This window comes from Mesocricetus auratus, unplaced genomic scaffold, assembly GCF_017639785.1.
Source record: "Mesocricetus auratus isolate SY011 unplaced genomic scaffold, BCM_Maur_2.0 Super-Scaffold_100004, whole genome shotgun sequence".
Classification (NCBI taxonomy): domain Eukaryota; kingdom Metazoa; phylum Chordata; class Mammalia; order Rodentia; family Cricetidae; genus Mesocricetus; species Mesocricetus auratus.
This window is the reverse complement of record NW_024429189.1, coordinates 111233580-111254335: the sequence shown is the minus strand read 5'-3', so window position 1 is coordinate 111254335 and position 20756 is coordinate 111233580. Positions and strand designations below refer to the sequence as shown.

Below are 20756 nucleotides of genomic sequence, written 5' to 3'. Positions count from 1 at the left end.
CAGCATCATACGGGTATCCAGGCAACATTTTCAAACTCCCAGGCAAAATAAGGACCATCCTAAGTTATCTTCCTTCTATTTTAAATTCAAGGCTAGGCTCAAAATCCTAACCCTCCTGCCTCGGCCCTCCCAAGTTCTAGGATTATAAGTGTCTAACCTAAGTTATGAGTCCAATTCATCTGACACATGGGTTAGAAGAAGGATCTTCAAACATTCAAGGTGTCAAACCTGTGCTTTCTCTGCCTTATTACAGAGGCACCTGGAATGTGTGAGATCCAAAACAATCATGGGAGTGAGCCAAGAGTGACACATGTATGGCTTCTAGGAAGACAACTTCCAGGGGAGAGTTGAGAGATGTGACCAGCACAGAGATGAAGGGAGGTGGTGAGATGACAGCTGGATAGCAGGCTTGCCAAGTAACCAGACAAGAAAAGGCCAGAAGAATCTGCGTGAAGATCGCTTCCCAAAGTAATCCTGATGGAGAACTTACTGTCAGTGTACATATGAAGATGAAATGAGGCCAGGGGAAGAGAGTTTGGGATGAAATTGTGGCAAAGATTTAGAAAACTAAGCAGAAGAATATTGATTTGAATCCAGAAAGAAAAATTGAGTGCAGTGTATTTCACAGCTCAGTGGCAATGAGCCTTTACATAGTCATAATACAGTGAGTGTTGCATATGAACCTACCCCAGCGGGGCTCAGTCTTGTCTGCACACTGGCACCAGCTGTATCACCCTTAACAAAAGAATCCCAATGTCCACGGCATACTCTGGAGCATTCCATCAGTATCTCTAGGTAGGATTCAGACACATATGAAGCCAAGAGTTCCCTAGGTGACCCTGCAGAGAAGATTGAGAAGCATGAGCTCACCAACAAGATAATTTTCACCTTCTGGTACACTCCTCACAAGTCCTCATCTGTGGTTGCAGCTGCTAATGATCCCGATTTTCAACTATCAGTTTCATGTCCCACCAGCTCACTAACTGAAACTATCCAAAAACTTGCCATTCTGTCTAGAAAATATATAACTGACCTCCTGGTGTGGACATGTAATGCCATTCTGGTCACCAAGGCCTCCCCACCACTTTTTGTTCTTTCGTGTCCTCCAGGGGTTCAAATTCTGTTGGCAGACCAGGTCACTAAAGTAAAAATACCCCTTTCCAAGGCAGAACAAAGAAGAAATGTACAGGGAAAATAAAGAGGAACACTGTCAATACTGCAAAAGCTACAGATGGGAACTTCTCCAAACTGGGTAGCAGCTGAGCTGATTTTATTTGCTCACCCTCTCAGGAATACATAGCTACTGAAAAGCAAAGAATGAATACTAAATTGCATGGTTTAAATAAGCAACCGGCACTGGTCTTTCCTGATCCCCAGAGTTCCCTTCTAATCCTAAACTCCAGACTAAACAGCCAACCAGCTCTATGGCCCACATTTGGGCCCAAGTTCACTAAGATTTTACCCAGGGTTCAAAAATATATGTGGCTGCTCTTACCCCATACGTTTGTGTGTGGTTCAAAACAACAACTTAGCCACACAGCTCCATGTTTTAGTTAACTACACTTGGGTTCATTCACTTCTGCCAATCTATCAAAAAAATGACATCTCATTATTATTAAATTCCAATTTCCCACTTGATAATTAAGGGTGGAAAATGTTATTTGCGGTTATTGGCCATCTGAAGTTGCATCACTGTCCATTGCCTGCCCACAATATTTTCAGTTTTCTAGGAGTTTTCACTTGTTGTTCAGGCCCCAGCACCTCAAAAGCTCCAAAACTCCTCCAGGGCATGCTGCATTCCTCATTCCTATCTCCAATGATTCCTCAAAAATAGATACTCAGTGTTCCTCTTCTCACAAGGCCTGAAGACTGATCCTGGGTGTCCACCTCAGACATCACTGTCATTCCAACAACTAGCAAAATGCCTGATTAAAGAAAGCATAGGCAGAGATCCCTGGATCTGAGGCCCTTGAGATCTTGGGAAGGACACCTTCCAAGGAATCCACTGGGAAGAATTTCATAAAAAGACAACTAACAAAGAGGTGGGGACAGGGAAGCCATCAAGGAATGGTGACACCCAACACTAGCAACAGCGAGGAGCATGACCAATCCCAAGCCTGAAGCAGACTGAGAACAGCAAGTGGAATGCTGGAATCCCACAGCCCATCACCCCCTTGGCTCACAGCAAACCTTCCTCCACTTGAGTCCTCAATACTTTGCACTCTCAGATCCTACACAGTAGGACCTTGTTTGAAACTATTGCAAGTAATGAATAAAACTGGCTGTCAAATAAACTCTACAGAATCAGGAAGTGGCAGCCATCAACCAGAAGTCCTCAAATCACTCTCTTGAGTTCATAACCCACTTGCAGTGTGTCTCTGGGAACATTTTTTGAAACCCCTCGACCTCAGTTTCTCCATTAGGACAGTCTATGTAGTATCCTTCCCTCCATTACTCAAACACATACACAAAGATTTTCCTTGTGGGCATGGAACACTCCTTATAGAAGCGAGAGTTGCCAAAGCCCTGTGCTATCAGCCAGCTTCCACCAGGCCTTGGAATGCTAAGCAAATAGCTAGTTTTGCAATTCTTTGGCTTTGCCAACCCTCCAGGGTAAAAAAAATCTTCCCACAAGGATTCAAGGCTTCTAAGGAGAGGAAATCTTTGAGAAAAATCTGGGTTGATGAGCAGCTAAGAAAAGGCAGGAGGAAAGAAACACTTCTATATATGTTTGTGCGGAAAATAGAAAAGGTTGAAAGCGACATGTTTCTAAAATACCGCTTCTATGAAACCAGCCTTCTGTTACTCCTTACTCCCTGGCTGACTGAAAAAGGCAGGGTGATTCCCAGTCTTGTGTTCCTCTCTGCCAATGCTGGAAAATGCAGCCGTATGCAGCTCTGACACAGGCACCCCCAAGTTCAAATCCTGCCACCATCGAACTGATATGGAGCACAGCATGCCACTTTCTTTTATTCAGCTCAGTGAATTCCAAAACATAAAAGGGCAACAACATCAAATTTACAGGAGTAGAAATTATGAAAATAAGCACATGTCAGCAAGTAGGGTCCTAAAACATGGTGGGTTTTTGTTTTTTGTTTTGGTTTTGCAGTTTTATCAGAGGCATTGAAGTTCAGAAATCAAAAGTGCTTCTCTATCTACAACAAATACAATTTGAGCTCCTATTATGGGCTGGGTGGTGGGGGCGACAGATGTCAGAATAGATCACAGGGTCTCTGACCTCCTGGCGCTCAGAATCCAGTGAAGAGGAATGTTACTCGAACACTGACCAAACAGATAGCTGCCGACTTTGATAAACATGATCAACAGAAAGCAGTGTTTTCAGAGAACACAGCGGGGAATCTAATATAGTCCAGAAGACCTTGGAGTTGCAGGAGGATTAAGTAACTGCAGGGTGAAGGATTTGCTGATTGTGGTAGACACAGCAGTGTAGTGGAACCAGCACATGTGAGAAATCTGGGACCAGAAAGGTCACACCCATGTAAAGCAACAGAAAAGTCCAAATGAAATCAGAAAAGAGAAGGCCATGGGAGGGGACATCAAGTGAGAGATTCTGCAGGCTGCACCCAAAGCTCTCTGATGAGTGGGATTCCATGGAAGCAAAGATGGACTCTCAGGTTTGCAGTTCAAATCCATACTATAGCTCCATCTTCAAAGGTTACCTCCTATCTTCACACCAAATAAGGTTAACGGCAATACTCTCATGGTTGAAAGACATTTCAAAAGATATTACACCTGTGCATGTGCGTACAGTGCATATTCACAATATATATACTTCCTTTATTCACAACTGACCGCTTTGGGAAATGCCTTCACTCACTCCTCAATTGCCCTAAGTTATGATCTTTTCAGATCTCCAGATTTTTCCAAATGTACCAATCATCAAATCTCCCATTAAATTGAGAAAACAGTGACTCTATGTCCTCACCTTTTCAACTTGGGTGTCATTTGTTCCTGCCTTGACTATTGGAAGACCACTGTGGTGTGGCAGCACTCTATGGCTTCTGCAGGAGCATAAAACTGGGATCTTTTGGAACCTGGCTCTGAGGAGGTTCAAACTGAGCCCCTGGAAAGGTCCCCATGTTGGTCTGGGTGAACATCCACATCAACCCTACACATGGGTGTGATGCTATCTCAGATGACTCCAGATCCAACTGTCACGTCGCCCAGTCGTGCACTCTTCCCAGCCATGGCCTCTGACATAATGGAGTAGAGCAAAGCCATCCCAAACATGTCCATTCCATTTCCCAAACCAAAGTAACCATGGGGAAAAAAGCTAAACAGCTGTTTTATATCATCTTTGGGGCTAATTTATTAAATAACAATAGTAATTTGCATATAAAATATGTCTACATATACACATATGCACAAATGTGTGTGCAAATATTTATTTTTTCCTTAGATACACACTGAGAACTTTCTAGAGAAGATGTATATAATTGCTCCTGAGTTAGAACCCCTACTTCTGGAGAAAGATGACCATGTAGTTCATATCAAGATAAGTGAAACACTTCTAAGCCACTCAATATATACAAAAGCAATTCATTCTCGTGGCAAGGATAAATGAAAACCCTCATTAGCAATCTAACACCTTATTTAAATTGGCTTTGAACACAGAGATCAAAAAGGAAATCTTCATCAGCAACAACTAAATAGGACACCGGAGCCTGTGTCTCCCGGTTAAAGGCTCATGGGACTGAAGACATTGCTTGCAGACGAGGTGGGTACGTACACCGGATGCCTGCTTAGCTCAGTGACTGGCACTCGGGATGCCCAAACTGTAGTTGTTATTATTACTGCTTTTGTTGTAGTTAGAATTAAGAATTCTCTTCATTCCAGCACTCACTCTCCCTGACCTAAATTAAACAATCCTCATGTCCTAGCTACACAGGGGAAAAAAGAGAACCAGTATAGATTCTTTGATATACTTCTTCTAACCAAATACTGGAGCACCAAAAACCTTTGCAAAGCAGAACCAAACTTTTCAGTATGTAACCAAATCTGGATTTATTTAGAAATCAAGAAAGAGATCCCAAATTCCATGACTAGAAATGTTATATAACATAACTTCCACACACCTCTATTTGAGCTTTCTTATAAAAAAAAAAACTAACTGCCCTTTGTATAAGAAAGACAAAGAACAAGGGTGGGGAGATCATGGAAAACAAGCCTCTGGGGGTTATCTTGTTATCGGTACTAATCACCACATGCCTTTAAAGGTAAAATATTACCTTTGGTCATTAGAGAGATACCTCACATGACCATTTAAACATCACAGTGTTGTACCCCAGAGCAAAGAACACAGCTGGGAACAAAGAGCCAGGTCACCTCAATTTGGTTTGTTCCTCCATTCCTCAATTCCTGTGTGACTTTACTCAATCACCTTCTGTGAGTCCTATCATCTTTAAAATTGGGCGAAATTAGGAACTTTTTGCCTGTGTTGAAAGTATATTATGTAGAGCAGTCCCGAAGTTTTCAGTGTAAAAGCCACTACTCCGATGTTTATAATGCTGAAGGCAATTCCCCAAGCAAAAATATCACTGGAAGATCTCCATGTAGTAATTGATCTGTTTAAAATTATCTTGCATGAAAACTGTGCCTTGCTGCTGCAACACGGCTGTGCCTCCCCTACTGAAAACAGCATCATCTAATGGAAGAAAAGGTGATTAGAGACAGAATTAGGACCAGCAAGTCATGGAGTTGGGGGCTGGGGTGGAGAGGATAAGCAGAGCTGGGTAGCAGGGTCTTTAGAACTGTTGGGTTTCTCCCAACTAAGTCTTTCTAGGGCTGGGAACCAGGGGTTCCTAAACTAGACATTGACATGGGGGCTAACGAGGAAGCGAGAGTGAGAAAGAAAACACGGAAGATAAATAAGAAATGGGTACAGTCAGTAGCACATGGACAGAAACGTCATTGTCAGGGAAACTACTGAAAATGAAAGTCTAGTCATCAGGTTCCAAGTTTACCCTATCAGCCTCTGGTGGCAATAAGGAATTGAAGCTCCCTACAATTGATACACTTCAATGTGTGGGTAACATTCACTATCCAGGAATAAACAATGTCTCTAATGTCCTGGAAAGTGCTGAGAAGCCTGTCACTCACAGGGCACCAACCTGTAGGGAAGTGGCCACCAAGTAATTGACTTGGAATAGCTCTTGCCAAAGGAGGCATAAACTATCTGTTGGCTTTCACTCAGAAAAAAACTGTGAACCCTCTTAGTGTCAGTCAGTGGACATTGCTTAGCAGATCTGAATCTGCCCTTGGAGAGAAGTCTCACTTCATTCAAACAACACAGGCCCCTCCCTCATGTCAGCACCCAAGGTCAGAAAATCTGAGATTCAGAAGCAATGGAGAGAGACAAGTCGAAGGGCTTCACTGAAAACCAGGACTGCCTCTCTCCTATTACCATATATGATGAAGTCTGTAAGAGAGATCTGCCAAGTCTAGAGTAACCCTCGAGTTTCACCATGAAACACTACACCAGCCAATGTGAGGGAAATCCCTTTCTTGATTGATGGCATCTTTAAAAATGTCACCATCACTATCAAAATGCCTTTATTGTATGTTCAAAGATCGCTTATCAGATATGTCTGTCTTAACAGTATAGCACATATCTGTAACTGTTTTATTCCACCCACAACCATTTATTTTGTCTGCTTCCCCAACAAACCCTAACACTTGAAGAGCCAAGATACCAAATCATTTTACACCCCCCCCCCGCCCGAGTCTTGCCTTTCTGTGGTGTACAACTGTTTTGAGCACATTTCTCCTCGATATGTGTGTGTCTGTGTGTGTGTGTGTGTGTGTGTGTGTGTGTGTGTGTGTGTGTGCTCGCATGTGCACCACCAGCCAAGGCACCAGGCATAGAGTGGTCCATCCATCCCCAGCACCAAGTCCCGGGAAGAAAGCAAGCTAGCCTTGAGAAATGAATTCATGTGTTCCTGCCTAGATGCCCAGCCGCCCTTTAGAAGAACATGCCCATTCCTAAACCCTGGCTGGTAGCTATCACTTTCTCCTGTTGGAAGTTCCCAACACCTGTTCTTGGATCTCAATGGTGGCAAGGAGCATTCTCTGCTGCCCACCCCACCTGTTCTGTGTGGAGAGCACGTGGAGAGCCGGGAATGAGCCGGTCAGCCAGCCCTGCACGCCCTCAGCAAGCCAGGAGTACAGGTGGTTGGTTACCTACACAGGTACCGATTGCTGCCAGAACAACTTTATTACTGGCCTTGGTGGTGAAAGGGTTCTTGTTAGTGTGACACTCCCTGTCACCACCGCCACCAGCAGTCATCAGGCTGTGGGGAAGGGGCAGAAGGCAAGAGTCACAAGTAAAGGTCTTCAGGGTGCCCAAGGGAACTGGCCACTCCTCCACCGCAACAGTCCTAGAATCCAGACCCCTTCCTTCCCAGCCCTGCAAGGGACCTGGTATCCTCGTGCCAGTTCGGTGTGGCCAGAACCCCAGCGCAGCTGGCCCGAGCTGAGCCCCGGGAGCCTGAGCCTCTGGAGCCTCAGCGCCCACTCGGGGCAGGCGGCGAGCACTCACCCTTCTGCTCTCTCAGGCTCGACAGCGACCAGAGCAGCAGCGCCACTGAGGCCAGGAAGCAGAGCTGGCTCAGCAGAAGGTCCCTCCGGCGGCGGCGGCGGCGGCGCGCGCGGTCCTGGTCGCCCGGAGGCGGCATCCTCGGGCGGCCGGGCGGCGTCCCCGGCGGGAGGAGTCCGCTCGGGTCGCGGGCGGCCGCGGCGGGGACGGCGGCGGGAGGCAGCCCTGCGCGCAGCAGCCGCGCGTCCTCGCTGCGTTCCCACCCGGCCGCCGCCTCCTGCTCTCCCTCCTCCTGGCCGCTGCCCGTCTCCACGCCGTCGCCCTCGTCGCTATCGCTCAGTCCCTCCTCCCCCGCCACCTCCTCCTCCTCGCCGCTCGCCCGCACCGCCGCCTCCTTGCGCTCGGGGTCCCTCTCCTGCTCGCGCACCATGGCTCCCACGCTCCGCGCCCGCGCTCGGCCTGGGGCGGCGGCGGCGGGGGCGGCCGGGAGGCGGGGGCGGCGGGGGCCGGGGAGGAGGAGCGGGGAAGGACCGGCGAGAGGAGGGCCGGCCGCTGGCCACCCTGAAACAGGCCCTAGCCTCGGGCTGCAGGAGCGCGTCGCGGGGCCGCCCCCCTACTCCACTGTCTGTGCACGGGGGACTTAAAGCCAAGCGGCGGCCAGAGCGCGCCAGCAGCAGGGGCGAGCACAGCTTCCCGTAGCCCGCAGCTGGTAGACGGCAGGGGGTGCGGTGCACGGGTGGGGGGCAGCCCCGAGATGCTACGGGTCTCTGGCCAGCACTGCGGGGAGGGGGCGCAGGGAGGAGACTAGGCTGCAGAGGGAGCCCAGTGCACAGTCCTTCAACCCTTTGGTGCCCAGAGAATGCCGTGGTGCGGGAGGCCCACAAGGCGGGATTTGGGTAGACAGATCTCCACCAAGGAGGATTCGCCTGAAACTTTCAGAGAAAAGGAGGGTTTCCTTGGCTATCTTCCATTCGCTGCCTTCAGCTAGAGTGTGAGTGTGTGGTAGGTGGCCAGTGCCTAACCACTGGTCCTGCCTCCTCCCACTGGCCTCTGGGGTTCCCCTCTGCCCCCTGGTGGGAATCCCGGTGAGCCAGGCTCAAGTTCTAAAACTGGCCTCCTGGGGGCTTTTGGCTTATTAAGGGTGTCCTGGCTCCCCCCTCTGGCTCAGGTTCTCATTTAGCTCTCTGAGGAACTGAAACAAGTTCAGTGTGCAGATGAATCTAAGGGAGCCCTGGCAAGATCCCTGGGACAGGGTCTCCTGACCTTCTACGGAGATCTTTAGCCTATCTCATCCCCAAGATTAAGCCCTAGGGCCCCATTCCCCTAATTCGGGTTCTTCTACCCCTGTCAGTTTGAGATGTGGAGGCTGATGTCCTCACCTCCATCTGAAGCAGGTGACCATTAACAGGACACCAAGTGATGTGGGAACAGCTCACTCTCCATGTTTAGACTTTCCTTGCATCCTCCTAGATGCCTGTAGACCGGAAGGCACACAACCCCAGAGGAAGGGAGAAAGAGATGTGTTTTACAAGTGGTGCCGAAAGCCTAAGTCTTATTCTAAAAGGAATGGCCCTTGAAACCAGATATATGGCTTGAATAGGTGTGTGAGAAGCTCTTGGGACTGAACAGTGTAACCCTGGGAGATTGGAGGGAGGAGGGAACCTTTGTACAGGATTTTCCAAGCATGGTCACAAAGGACCCACAGAATCATCAGTAGGTGACCTTCCAGCCCTCATACTATCAAGATATCCCCTGACAACATCTGGGGAAATGGAAAGTGGTCATAGTTGGCCTCCTTTACACAGAAGGACCATTTCACTCAAATACACACATGTTTGGGGGGATTTTGCTTCCCATGTGGGCAGTTTAGTCCCTCCTGCTCTCCTGCTGGCTGCCCCAAGTAACGCACACCTTCCCTGAAATGCCTGAGTGAATTTACATTTGCTTAGGTTGCCAGGTACCAAAGGAGAGATTCAAACTATTCAAGTCCATCCAGGTTGGAGTGTCATGGATGATTCTCCAGTTAGGCCACCTCCGTGAAGCATTCTGAGACCCTGGAGGAGTTCAGAGTAATTCAACTTGCTAGGAAAGTCACTCATATGGTATACCTAGTGAAAGGTAGGAGGGAGAGGGAGAGGGGATCTGGAATTTACTGAGTCAGAGAATGAACACTAACTCGGAATTTGTGATGTGGGTGTAGGTAGGGGGGGTGAGGAAGGGAAGGAGAAGGACAGTTGGGAAGACTAGGAACTGGTGATTCCTGGGAGAGAGGGGACACTCCTGTGGCCCAGAGTAAGAACTCCGCTAGCTGATACTTGTTTGGAGAAATCTCAGAGTAAAGGAGGTGGGAAGGTAAAGCGCATTGAAAAATAGCTTCTGGGAGCTGCCAGTCATCACTGGGAGGGGAAGGTCCTCTTCCTGACAGTGCCTTAGTTCAGAGAGGTTCCCTAATTCCTAGGGTGAGATTATGTCTGCAGGAATTTACCTGGGATCACCTAGGTCCTTTGTCTCTTCTTCCAACCCCACCATCAGGCAAGTGTAGAGCACTCTCTTTGTGCCCTAACAGAACAAAATAGGAAGAGCCCAGACTTGGTGTCATTTTTGAGCTTTTTGATGTTATGTGCCTGACTCAGTGTTGGAGGTCCCTTGGGAAACAGAAGTTTAGAAGGATTAGTACTCAGAATAAAGAATGCATCTGTGGTCTTTCACTCTCAGGAAGCTAAAAGATCCCATTGTGGCTGCTGCCATTTATTCCTGTCTGTTCTACAAGTGGTCTCACATCTTATGCTCCAAGATGAAATCCCACACTTAGAGTTCCATCTCAGAATGAGCTAGTTTGGAAAAGGAAGCTTGGAGGCTCTGGGCTCTTCCCCCTTTCAAGAATGAAGCACGTGTATTTACAGAGTATACCCATGTTGCCTGGAGGTGGGGCTCAGCCTCTTTGCTCCAGTTTTCAGTCCATAAGCACCTCACTTGCAGCTTCATGCAGACCTGATGGAGGGAATAGTAGCAACTCATTGCTTTCACAGCCCTGCCATTGCACTAGGAACAACAGCAAAAATCAAAAGCCTTCCCAGAAAACTGAGCATGCTGAACACTTCTGCAACCCCAGCCCCTCAGAGACTGAGACAGGAGGATCACAAATCTGAAGTCTGTCCGGGCTATAAACACAGTTCCAGGCCAGCCTGAGCTACACAACGAAATTATATCTCAAACAAAACAGCAACAGCAATAAACAACAGTAACAAACAGCAGTCCCTCCTATGATAACACTGACTTGATATCATTCATCAGTCAGTGAGGTGGAGCCTCTACCAGGTCAAGACAAGGCACCTTGTTCCGGGCTCTCTTGCAGTCTTCCCAGATCTCTGATCTCGCCTCACCCACAGTGCCCAGACCTGACTGAGCAGTCTCCACAACAAAGCAAGGTTGTGTCTCCATAACACCAAACATTGCCAGTTGTGTCAAACAGACAAGCCAGGGTTTAGAAGGGAGGGGAGGTGAAAAAAGAAAAGCAGCCATTAAGTGATGAAGTGACCCCTCCCCAAACTGCTCAGTAACACGGAGGCCTGGCCCAAGCAAGGAAAGATCACTAGCTGCCCACTGGGAACGTTTTAGCACAATAACCCAGAGTAGGCAAAAGAAGATGAAAAAGAAAAGACAGTCTTCCTAGGGCAGACCTTGGCTGTAGGACCTTCTTGAAATTAGGGATGTGAGATTTGCATGCTTATTGTACGGACTGAGCAGCTGCCCTTCTCGCCTGTGGGTCACGCGTATTCTTCATGTTGCCCGTCACACAGATTTGGGGAAGACCACACTTTTCTGAGGAAGATACTGTGCTTTCCTTGCCCTCTGTCTCTATTAAAAAGCCTGTGCAGCGGCATTTCTAAGTACAAAGGCTCCTCTGTGGAGTGTGGACATCCAGGATGCTGTGTCCACAGCCTGGGCTCCTCCTGTGAAGCGCTCAGCTCACTACTGGAGTTGACAGATCTCTTATTTTAGCATTATTTTTAAGTGTTAGTTTTTTGCATTCTTTCCCTAATTGTATGCAATTGTTTGATGAATTTTGACTCACCACACGGATGACTGTAGTTTTCTTCCCATGGCTCAGGACCCAAACCACAGTACCACAGCTTTCTCCTTTATAAAAAGAACTTTAATGGGATATATATATATATATATATATATATATATATATATATATAAATTCTCAGAATGTGCACAGCTCAAGTCTTTACTCCACAAAGTCAGGTATGTACATGCACACTGCTAAATAAGTACCAAAATAGGACCTGGAACATTTCCCCCACCATCGCTTTTGAAAGCAGTAATCATTCCATATGACAACCTCCCCCCCTATTGCACTTTAGGTCACTGTTACCTGTCCTTGAACTTCCAGTCACTCTGCTTTCTTTCCATGAGATCTGTCCACACTAGTGGCATTCATTTATTTGTTCTTTCTCACGCTGTGTAGGTATGGAGAATTTTCCCCCTACCTGATGCTTCAGTTCCCTTCCAAGTTCAGCTTGAGCCAAGAATAATCAAACCACCTCCTCTGGACTGGAGACAAATGACCTCCCGGGCTAGCTAGTCTTGTAAGGAACTTCAGCTAAAATTGAAAGCAGTCACTGGCTTCTTCTCAAACCTGTTGTACCACATAAAGATTGGCACCAGGGTGACCTTAGTTATACCTCAACAGACAGGTTGGGGGAGAGAGAGGTGTTGTGCTTTTAAAGATGAGTGTAGAGGAATTCTCAAAAAGTGTGTACACTTTAGAAGTTGCTTTTCACGGGAAAGTCAATACAATCATTTCCCCTGTATTTTTTTTCTACCCCTTTTATTCTAAGAGAGAGAGAGAGGGAGGTGGGAGAGGGAAGGAAAATAGAACAGTTTCCTTCAGGAAAAATACACACTTGGTCCCTCATAATCATAGACCTTCCTTGTAATCCAGTGTTATCTGGTGTTACAGGCCCATAGGCACATGTCAAAGATGTCCTCACAAAGCCACCCTGGGCAGGAGGGGACACACCTAGTCAGCTTCCTGGGACTCTCCAGCCTCAACAGTGCTGAGACTGAGACCTGCTGCTGTGAGAAAGGAACAATTGGGTGGGAACTTTTCGTGGATCCTGGAGGAAAATCTACAAAGGAACGATCTACTACCTAGCTCCTATTTGTCAATATTTTCAATTGATTTGTCTTGAAGAACTGAGTACCACACACCAGCACACTCTATAGAGACATCTGCATCTCCTATTTCACCTGAATATGAAAAATAAGTTCCATAAAATAATCCAGAGACAAGAGGTTAAAATGTTCAATCCTCAGAAGGCAAAGATTTAGCACTCACATTTTGAGCCCTTTGATCACTCTTAAGATCATTTGGTTCTCAACCTGTGAGTGGCAACCCCATGGGGGTCAAATGACCCTTTCACATGGGGTTACCTAAGACCACCTGAAAACACAGATATTTATATTATGGTTCATAACAGTAGCAAAATTATAGTTATGATGTAGCAATGAAAATAATTGTATGCGTGGGAGTCACCACCACACGAGGAACTGTATTAAAGGGTCAGGATCAGGAAGGTCAAGAACCACTGATTTAGAAAAAAACCACACCAACGCCTCTTTATTTTGTCTATGTAAACTCAAACCGACATGATGTTATGTGTGATGAGAAGGTCAGAGTGGGCCTCAAAGCATACTGCTGTCTGCAGAACATTGGATTTAGGAGTTCCTTGACTTAAATTAGAGTTCCTTGGGATTTATGTTTTTAAGACACTTCTGTACATAGCCCTGGCCAGTCTCAAACTTGTGACCCTCCCAACTTGGTCCCCTCAATGCTATAGCTGCAGATATAGCCACTGTGCAGAACTAAGAATCCCATGCTTTTAATCAAGATTTTTTTCAATGTCTCATCTCGATAGGTTATGAGATATATATACACACATGTATATACATACATATATGTGTAAAATTAGAAAGCACAGTATGAGTTGCATAATCCCATTTCTTTAAAGTTCAGCAAAATCACCTCTCTCTCCCTATATATGTGAGTTTATACATTTTTGTATGTAAAAAACATTCCTGACATAATGAACAAATTGGTCAAATTGCACATATTTAATTTGTCTTGGGAAAGTTTAAAGCAAAGATCTATAATATATATGTACACATATGCATATTTATGTATATAAAATACAACACGTATTATGATGTTTATTAGGTGTTTAACAGTGGGTTGCAGGATTTGGATGAGATCTGATGAACACAAAGAGGCTTTTCACTTTTTTATTTTATATGCTCCTGTAGTTTGGTAATTCTTCTCCCATTAATATGTGCTAGATTTTAAGTCTACAAAATAAAGAAATTAAATGAATTAGTTAAGGCAGTTGACTTAAATTAGACAGCCAACATGGTTTCAGTTTGGCAGGACAGCAGAAGGCTAGGTGGGGCCTCCGGGCCAGCCTTCCAATGCCAGCCATTCTTTCAACTTTAACTGGGTTGCTCTGTGGCCCAGAGGTCCATTCTAAGGAGCCCCAGGGTGTCAAGCAGCTGGGCAGCCCACCCAGGTGGTCAGCCAAGCTGCCTAGTCAGGATCATGGACTTCTGGTTTGAATCTAGACACAGATCTAAGGCATGAGCTGTTTCTTCCCATGTGCCTCAGTTTCCCCTCTGATAATTAGACCACTACAGTACTTCCTCAGTAAAACATTTTACAGCAGTGAAGCATTTTGGAAACACAAAACTTTTAAAGCAAAAGAGTGTCAACATCATCCGCCTCTGGCACAGCTCTGGGTTATTTTAAGGACAATAATCATTGGAAAGTGCGCTTTACTAAGTCTTCTATCTGACTTCAGAATTCACTTTAACACAAGACCAGTACGGCTGCCAGAGATCTGAGAGTTGTACATATGCAATCTACTGAAACTCCTCAACATTAGAGACACCTTAAGACAATGGGCTGGCTCCGCATTACTAGTGCTGTATCGGATTTTTTAGCCCATTTTAGTCACATGTCACCAACTGACTCAAACCAGATGCTGCAGGCCGGAAATGCTGTGGTGGTGTGCCCCCTGGTGGCAGTGGCAACCACCCTGCTCTAGGATTTGCATTCTTCGAAGGTGTTCACTACTCCCCTCTTATCTGCCCTTGACTGGCCTAGCCTAAACTGAGGTGGAATCCAGGCTGCTTAATTTTCATGCTGCCTTTAAGACAAGGCTAAAATGACTCAAAGTCACAGGCAGCCTTTCAGGACTCCAGAGTTCACTTCATTGGCAACATTTTTTGGATGTTCATGACAAAGCAATACTGCCTGTAGGTACTTAATATTTCCCTCATTTAAAATGAAATTCTTTTCTTTCAAGACATCATCACAGACTAACAAGTACCCACAATTAGAGGCATCACCTGTGAGAATGTTAGAAAGGACTCTTAGGCTCACCAGCTTCGTTTTTTAGCAAAATGTGCAGTAGATTCTTTTACACATTAAAGATTGAGAAGCAGAGATTAGGTTTATACACACCCGTAGATTAGCTGAATAGTGCTTTGTAAGTGTTTGTAGTTCATTCTGAGTTGCTATAACATAAACACCAGAAGCTAAGAAAATTATAAAATAAAGAATCTTATTTGGCTTGCAAGTATGGGGCTGGAGGTTCAAACTGAGGAGCCAGTGATCTGATGAGGAGCCCCTGACTGTGTGGCAGCTTGGTGGAGAGGCAAAATGAGAACCAATCAAGTGAAGAAAAGGTCAACCATGCAGACTGACTTCCTTTTATGAACACTAACTCTTGTGGTGTTAATCCAATCCCACAAGAGCCAGCACAATTCATTACAAGGTTGGTGTCACCATGGCCTCTATTGAAACATCCTGTCATCGCAGTATTGTCACACAGACCAAGCTTCTAGCTTATGTCCCCCAACCTTTTAGGGAACAGATTCAGAGGATAGACAAACCATATCAAAACTGACCATGTTTATGGCTCATCCAGTATCACATGGACCATTCTACTGTTCCAACTTTCTATATCTCACTTGCATCCAAAAACTTCTTAAATATGGAAAATCAACAAAATTAGATCCCCAGGGTTTAAGCTCTTAAAACAATCTATAGGTAATGGATCCAGAAGTCCCTAAGGAAGTCTAGCTACAGCATGAAATATGTAGGGGTAAATAGCAAGGCTTCTATTCCACACAACATTGAGAAGAAAAATGTAAGTGAAATCCCACATCTAGAGTAAACCATGTTAGTTTGACAGCAACATTGGTGTATAATGTATTTCAAACACAAAGCAGGATGTAACTTAGACTTTGAAAAAGTATCATGAGAATCTGCAAATACAATCCTGCCTCAGAGTCATCTTTCTTAGTTTCTCAAAGTGCTCCAACCCTTAGTCTACATCAGTCATATTCTCATTAAATTAAATGTAAAAATATCATTTTTGAGTTATAATGGCATCAACACTAAAGCAATAAAAGCCCATTGAAATAGTAAAAATGGATGCAGCCCTTTACTGGTCAGTTTTGTGTGTGGGGGGTGTTTATCTAATTTTAGACTTACAGAAGAAAGTGGCAGGAGTTGTATAGTGATTTTCTGACAGCTCAGTTTTCATATTGTGATACTACCTTAGGTATCTTTAGCATCTTGATCAAAGCAATTGAACAGGCATAGATACAACACTACTTACTAAACTTTGTACCTTATTTAATGTGATAATTTTTTTCTCCCATCCACTTTTTTCTGACTCAGTATCCAGTCAAGGACCCCAGGTTTAATTTAGTTCTATATCTCCATAGTTTCCTCCACTCTGTGATGGTTCTCTAGTCTTTTCTCTCTGTGACTTTGAAGCACACTAGGAGCTTATTTTGTAGATTTACTTTAAGGTTTTCTGCTATGTTCCCATGATTTTTCTGATGTTATGCATTTGGGGAAATGAAAAGATGACATGTCCTTATAAGTCACCCTACAGAGTAATTTCTGATGCCCCTACTATGTCTATTATTGGTGATATCAATCTTGATCACTACTACTAATTATTTGAGGGCAAACACTTTGAAACTATGTGCATCTTGATTTTCATAAAAATTCCACCTAATCCTTTTAGAAGCATTGGTGGAATGTTTTTTTTTCTCCTAGGATGATTAATATAAGATTCACCTGTTTGATGAAGTTACTTGCTATGCTTCTGAGTTAGTGACTAACAGAGCATGGATGTGTGGAGTGTGTGAGTGCGTGTGTTTGTGTTTGTGTGTGTGTGTGTGTGTGTGTGAGAGAGAGAGAGAGAGAGAGAGAGAGAGAGAGAGAGAGAGAGAGAGAGAGAGAGAGAGAGAGAGAGAGAGAGAGAGAGAGACTAGGTTGGGGATTTGAGGAAGGAAGAAAGCTGTGTTCAAGCAATAAACAGTGAGTAGTGTGCCCTGTCTTCAGGAAATTGCACATTTAGGTGCATTGTTCAACTTCAGGACTTTCTTATCTCCAGTAGAAATTTTCAATCCATAAATATAAATTTACCAGACAAGGCTTCAAAGATATAAGACTTTAAGCTGTATCTGTGCGTAACCTAGGTGCCATTCAGAATAGACAAACACCCCACAATCTACACACTAACCCTACTGTTAGCAAAATACATAAATCAAGCAGATCCAGTTATCTGTAATCAAATAGATTTGCATCTGTAACTTTTTAAATCACCAAGTCCTATAAACAGTAACAGAGTTTTTGGTATGCAGTAAGCTTTTGATGATTTGAGGGCCTCCATGAAGACATCTTTAGTCAGATATATTGAGTATCATGATGTTGATGGAGTGCAGTTTCAAAAATGTCATGGTGTTCAAGTGTTTTGTTCTCAAAACATGAATTCTGCTCTCTGTGTATTTAAGAGAAACTTCCGAGGCGCTGAAATTGTGAGTTCTGTGTGCTTACTACAGCAAACTCTCTGAGTTCCCACTAAGCAGCAACTCTTTTTTTTGTTTGTTTGTTTGTTTTTTGGTTTTACGAGACAGGGTTTCTCTGTATTGTTTTGGAGGCAGCAACTCTTATTGCCAGAACTGTGAGAATTTGATCGGCAGATGCCCACTACACTTCAACGCCTCATGTGTACCATGTTTTACCTCTTGCTCAAAAGTTCTATGAGCTTCTACCAAGAATAAAGTGAGCATACCTTAAAATACCTCCCTCCATAGCAACAAGGAGAACTTAGAGAAACACAATCTACTTCAATAGGCTTCTGAAAAACCAACCAAAAATTTCCATCAATGCAGGAAGCATTTAGTCAAGAAACTGTGGCTTAAACGGGAAATAGCAGGGAGTTTAGCAGGATTTTTAGCTTGTTCCATTCACACCCACTTTCCACCTCAATGGAAGCCTTTGACGATCAATAGCCTGTGACCAAGTACAGTGTAAAACCAGCATCCATGGGAAGAGGCAGATGGCCATTACAGCACATGTTCTCATAAAAAAATTCCTCTTCATTTTAACCTGACTCAGAGCTCAGCCAATACAGATTGCCCTTTGCTTGTGGGAATTTGTTAGAACTAATCAACAGCAATTGTTTAACATTGTGCCTACGGCAGTGAATAACAGATGGAACAAAGTAGGCTAACCAAAAATTTAAAAATAAAAACTAAACAAAGAGATGTCCATGAGGGGCTTTGGAAACACCAGCATTTGTGGGAATATAGAAAGCTACATGCATGTGCAGAGCTGTGTCTATGTTCAAGGTCATATTCATGATGGGTAAAGAATACCAGGTTCATGTAAACAGTAACCTAAAGAGAGCTAGAAATGATATACACATACTAGATAAGATATATTTCAAGCTTTTACAAGAGAGGGGAAAAAAGCTAGAATTTATGATAAAAAGGTTAATCATCCAAAGGACGTAATAGTTGTAAATATAGATGCAAACAACATCTGAATGCCTAAATATGCAGGTATTAATCAACATGAAGGGAGAAAAATATAGCAATTCAACAAAGAGACTTTAATATCTCATTTTGAACAGTGGGTAATTTAACAAGATAGAAATAAGAAAGGAAACATTGGACTAGAGATGTAGTTTAGACAGACAAAATGAATCTAAATCCTTTCCTGAATAATTGACTTGAGTTGACTGTATAAGCATGAAGGAAAGGTTAGCTGGCATCACTGCTCTGAGTAGCCACAGTATTGACTTCCTGGGAAGGTCCACTTCAGCTGTAGAACAAAGGAGTGACAATTATTATCATGAAAACATACTAAGAATGAAATTAAGTAGTTGGTGTAAATCCACAGTGCATAGTTGGTGCAAATCCACAGTCCAATTCAGATTCAGAATAGCCCATGACTATTATGACACATGTAAATCTTTAGTATTTCTAGTCAAAACCAAATGTAGCTAGATACATAGTTAAAGAGTACATAGTACTAGAAAATATATAACTTGTGGCACTAATGAGTACACATCTTAGAGTAGGGTGATAAACAGCTAAAGTGTGTGTCTGAATGTGAGTGAAATTACTTTGCAATCAACTTAAAATACTCTATTATAACTATAATAACTATATTGGTAATGCAAGCTCTATGATAACCACAAGACAAATACACAATACATAGGTATATGAGAAAGTGAAAAGAAACCAAGTTTATCAACTCAGAAATTGCCAAGTCATAAAGGTAGACAAGAGAGGAATAAAGGAATGAAGGTTCAAGAAACAACTAGAAACAATTAACAAAGTAGTAGAAGTCTTTGCAAACCCAAATGTAAATTACTTAAATGTTCCAATTTAAAGATATGGAACTAATAATGAAAAATAATACTCAACTAAATGCTGCCAACAGTAGACTCACTTTAAGAACAACACATGGGTAGAGTTGAAAGATAAAGATGGTCAATGTAAACACTAACCAAAAGAGAGCCAGAAATGACTTTACACATGTCAGATAAGATATATTTCAAGCTTTTACAAGAGAGAAAGAAGACTAAGATTTCTGACAAAGAGGTTAATCATCCAGAGAATATAATAGTTGTACATACAGAAGCAAACAACATCTGAGTATCTAAATATGCAAATATTAATCAACATGAAGGACGAAAAATATAGCAATTCAACAAAGGAACTTTAATATCTCATTTTGAACAGTGCGTAGGTTAATAAGATAGGAATAAGGAAGAAAACACTGGACTAGAAATGTACTTTAGACAGACAAAATTGATCTAGAAACATGTATTGAGGGTTCTATTCATCACTAGCAGAATACATACTCTTTTCAAGCATATATGGAATGTCCGTCAGGATAAACTACATGTTAGGTCACAAAATATGCCTAACTAAGCATGTTCAAAATTGACTCATGTTGAAAATTAGTCTCAATTCCAATAATATCAAAGTCAATCTTAAGAGAAGTGTCAGAAAAAAAGTAAAACATGTAAATTAAATGACACGTTTCTCAACAGCAATTCCAATAATGTCAGAGTACAGTTCAATCATAAGAGAAATGTCAGGAAAAAGTTAAATATGTAAAATTAAACAACATGTTCCTCAACAACAAATGGAGAAGAAGTAGAAAAATGAAAGCTATCTTTAGATAAATTACAATGGGATCCCAATAATCAGGTCTGTAATAGGCAGTAAAAGTCTTTCCCAGAGGAAAGTTCATGGTGGTTAATGCCTCCATGAACAAAAAAAGCTTCCAAATAAATAGTCTAGCATTGTACCTCAAGGTGCTAGAAGAAGGTGAGCAAGCCAAAGCAAATGTTAGCAGAAGGAGGAAGCTAATGAACGTAAGAATAGAAATAAATCAAGAACAACAACACCAAAAAAACATTAAGAAGTCAAAGAAACAAAGAGTACCTATCTTTGAAGTCTAAGAGCATGTCTTAAGTCCTACTGCAAACACACAGTAAGACCAGAAGAAAAGAGCAAAAGCTCACACACCTAAAATCCTAAATGGAAACACATGAAGATGCTTTGAAAATAAAAAAAAATCATGAAGCTGTTGTGAACAATGATGGGACAGAAAAGAGATAACTGAGGGTAAACGTTTTAGCTTTTTTTTAAAGAAAAACATAGTCTACTAAATTAAATCAAGGAAAAATTAAAGTTATAGATAGAGTAGTAACAAATAAAGAGGTTGAAGAAGCAACTGAAGTCTTCCAATAAAGAAAAAACAAGGCTGGCAAGAATTTGTCTCTACATTTGATCAATCATTCAAAGGGGAATTATT

At 43.3% G+C, this 20756-nt stretch overlaps 2 protein-coding genes across 3 annotated transcripts in view; both read right to left on the bottom strand.

The window, feature by feature from the left end:
* Positions 1 to 8000, bottom strand: part of Slc24a3 (solute carrier family 24 member 3) — a 490244-nt gene extending 482244 nt beyond the window's left edge. Inside the window, exon 1 of one of the 2 annotated variants that reach the window (XM_040746432.1) lies at positions 7559 to 8000. In XM_040746432.1, the coding sequence (XP_040602366.1) occupies positions 7559 to 7985 (427 nt within the window). In that variant the 5' untranslated portion in view covers positions 7986 to 8000. The remainder of the gene's footprint in view (positions 1 to 7558) is intronic. The other variant, XM_040746431.1, reaches the window with a different exon arrangement.
* Positions 8001 to 18513: 10513 nt separating this feature from the next.
* Positions 18514 to 20756, bottom strand: part of Scp2d1 (SCP2 sterol binding domain containing 1) — a 301545-nt gene continuing 299302 nt past the window's right edge. The window contains exon 6 of the mRNA XM_021228682.2: positions 18514 to 18746. Coding sequence (XP_021084341.1) covers positions 18598 to 18746 — 149 coding nt within the window. The 3' untranslated portion in view covers positions 18514 to 18597. The remainder of the gene's footprint in view (positions 18747 to 20756) is intronic.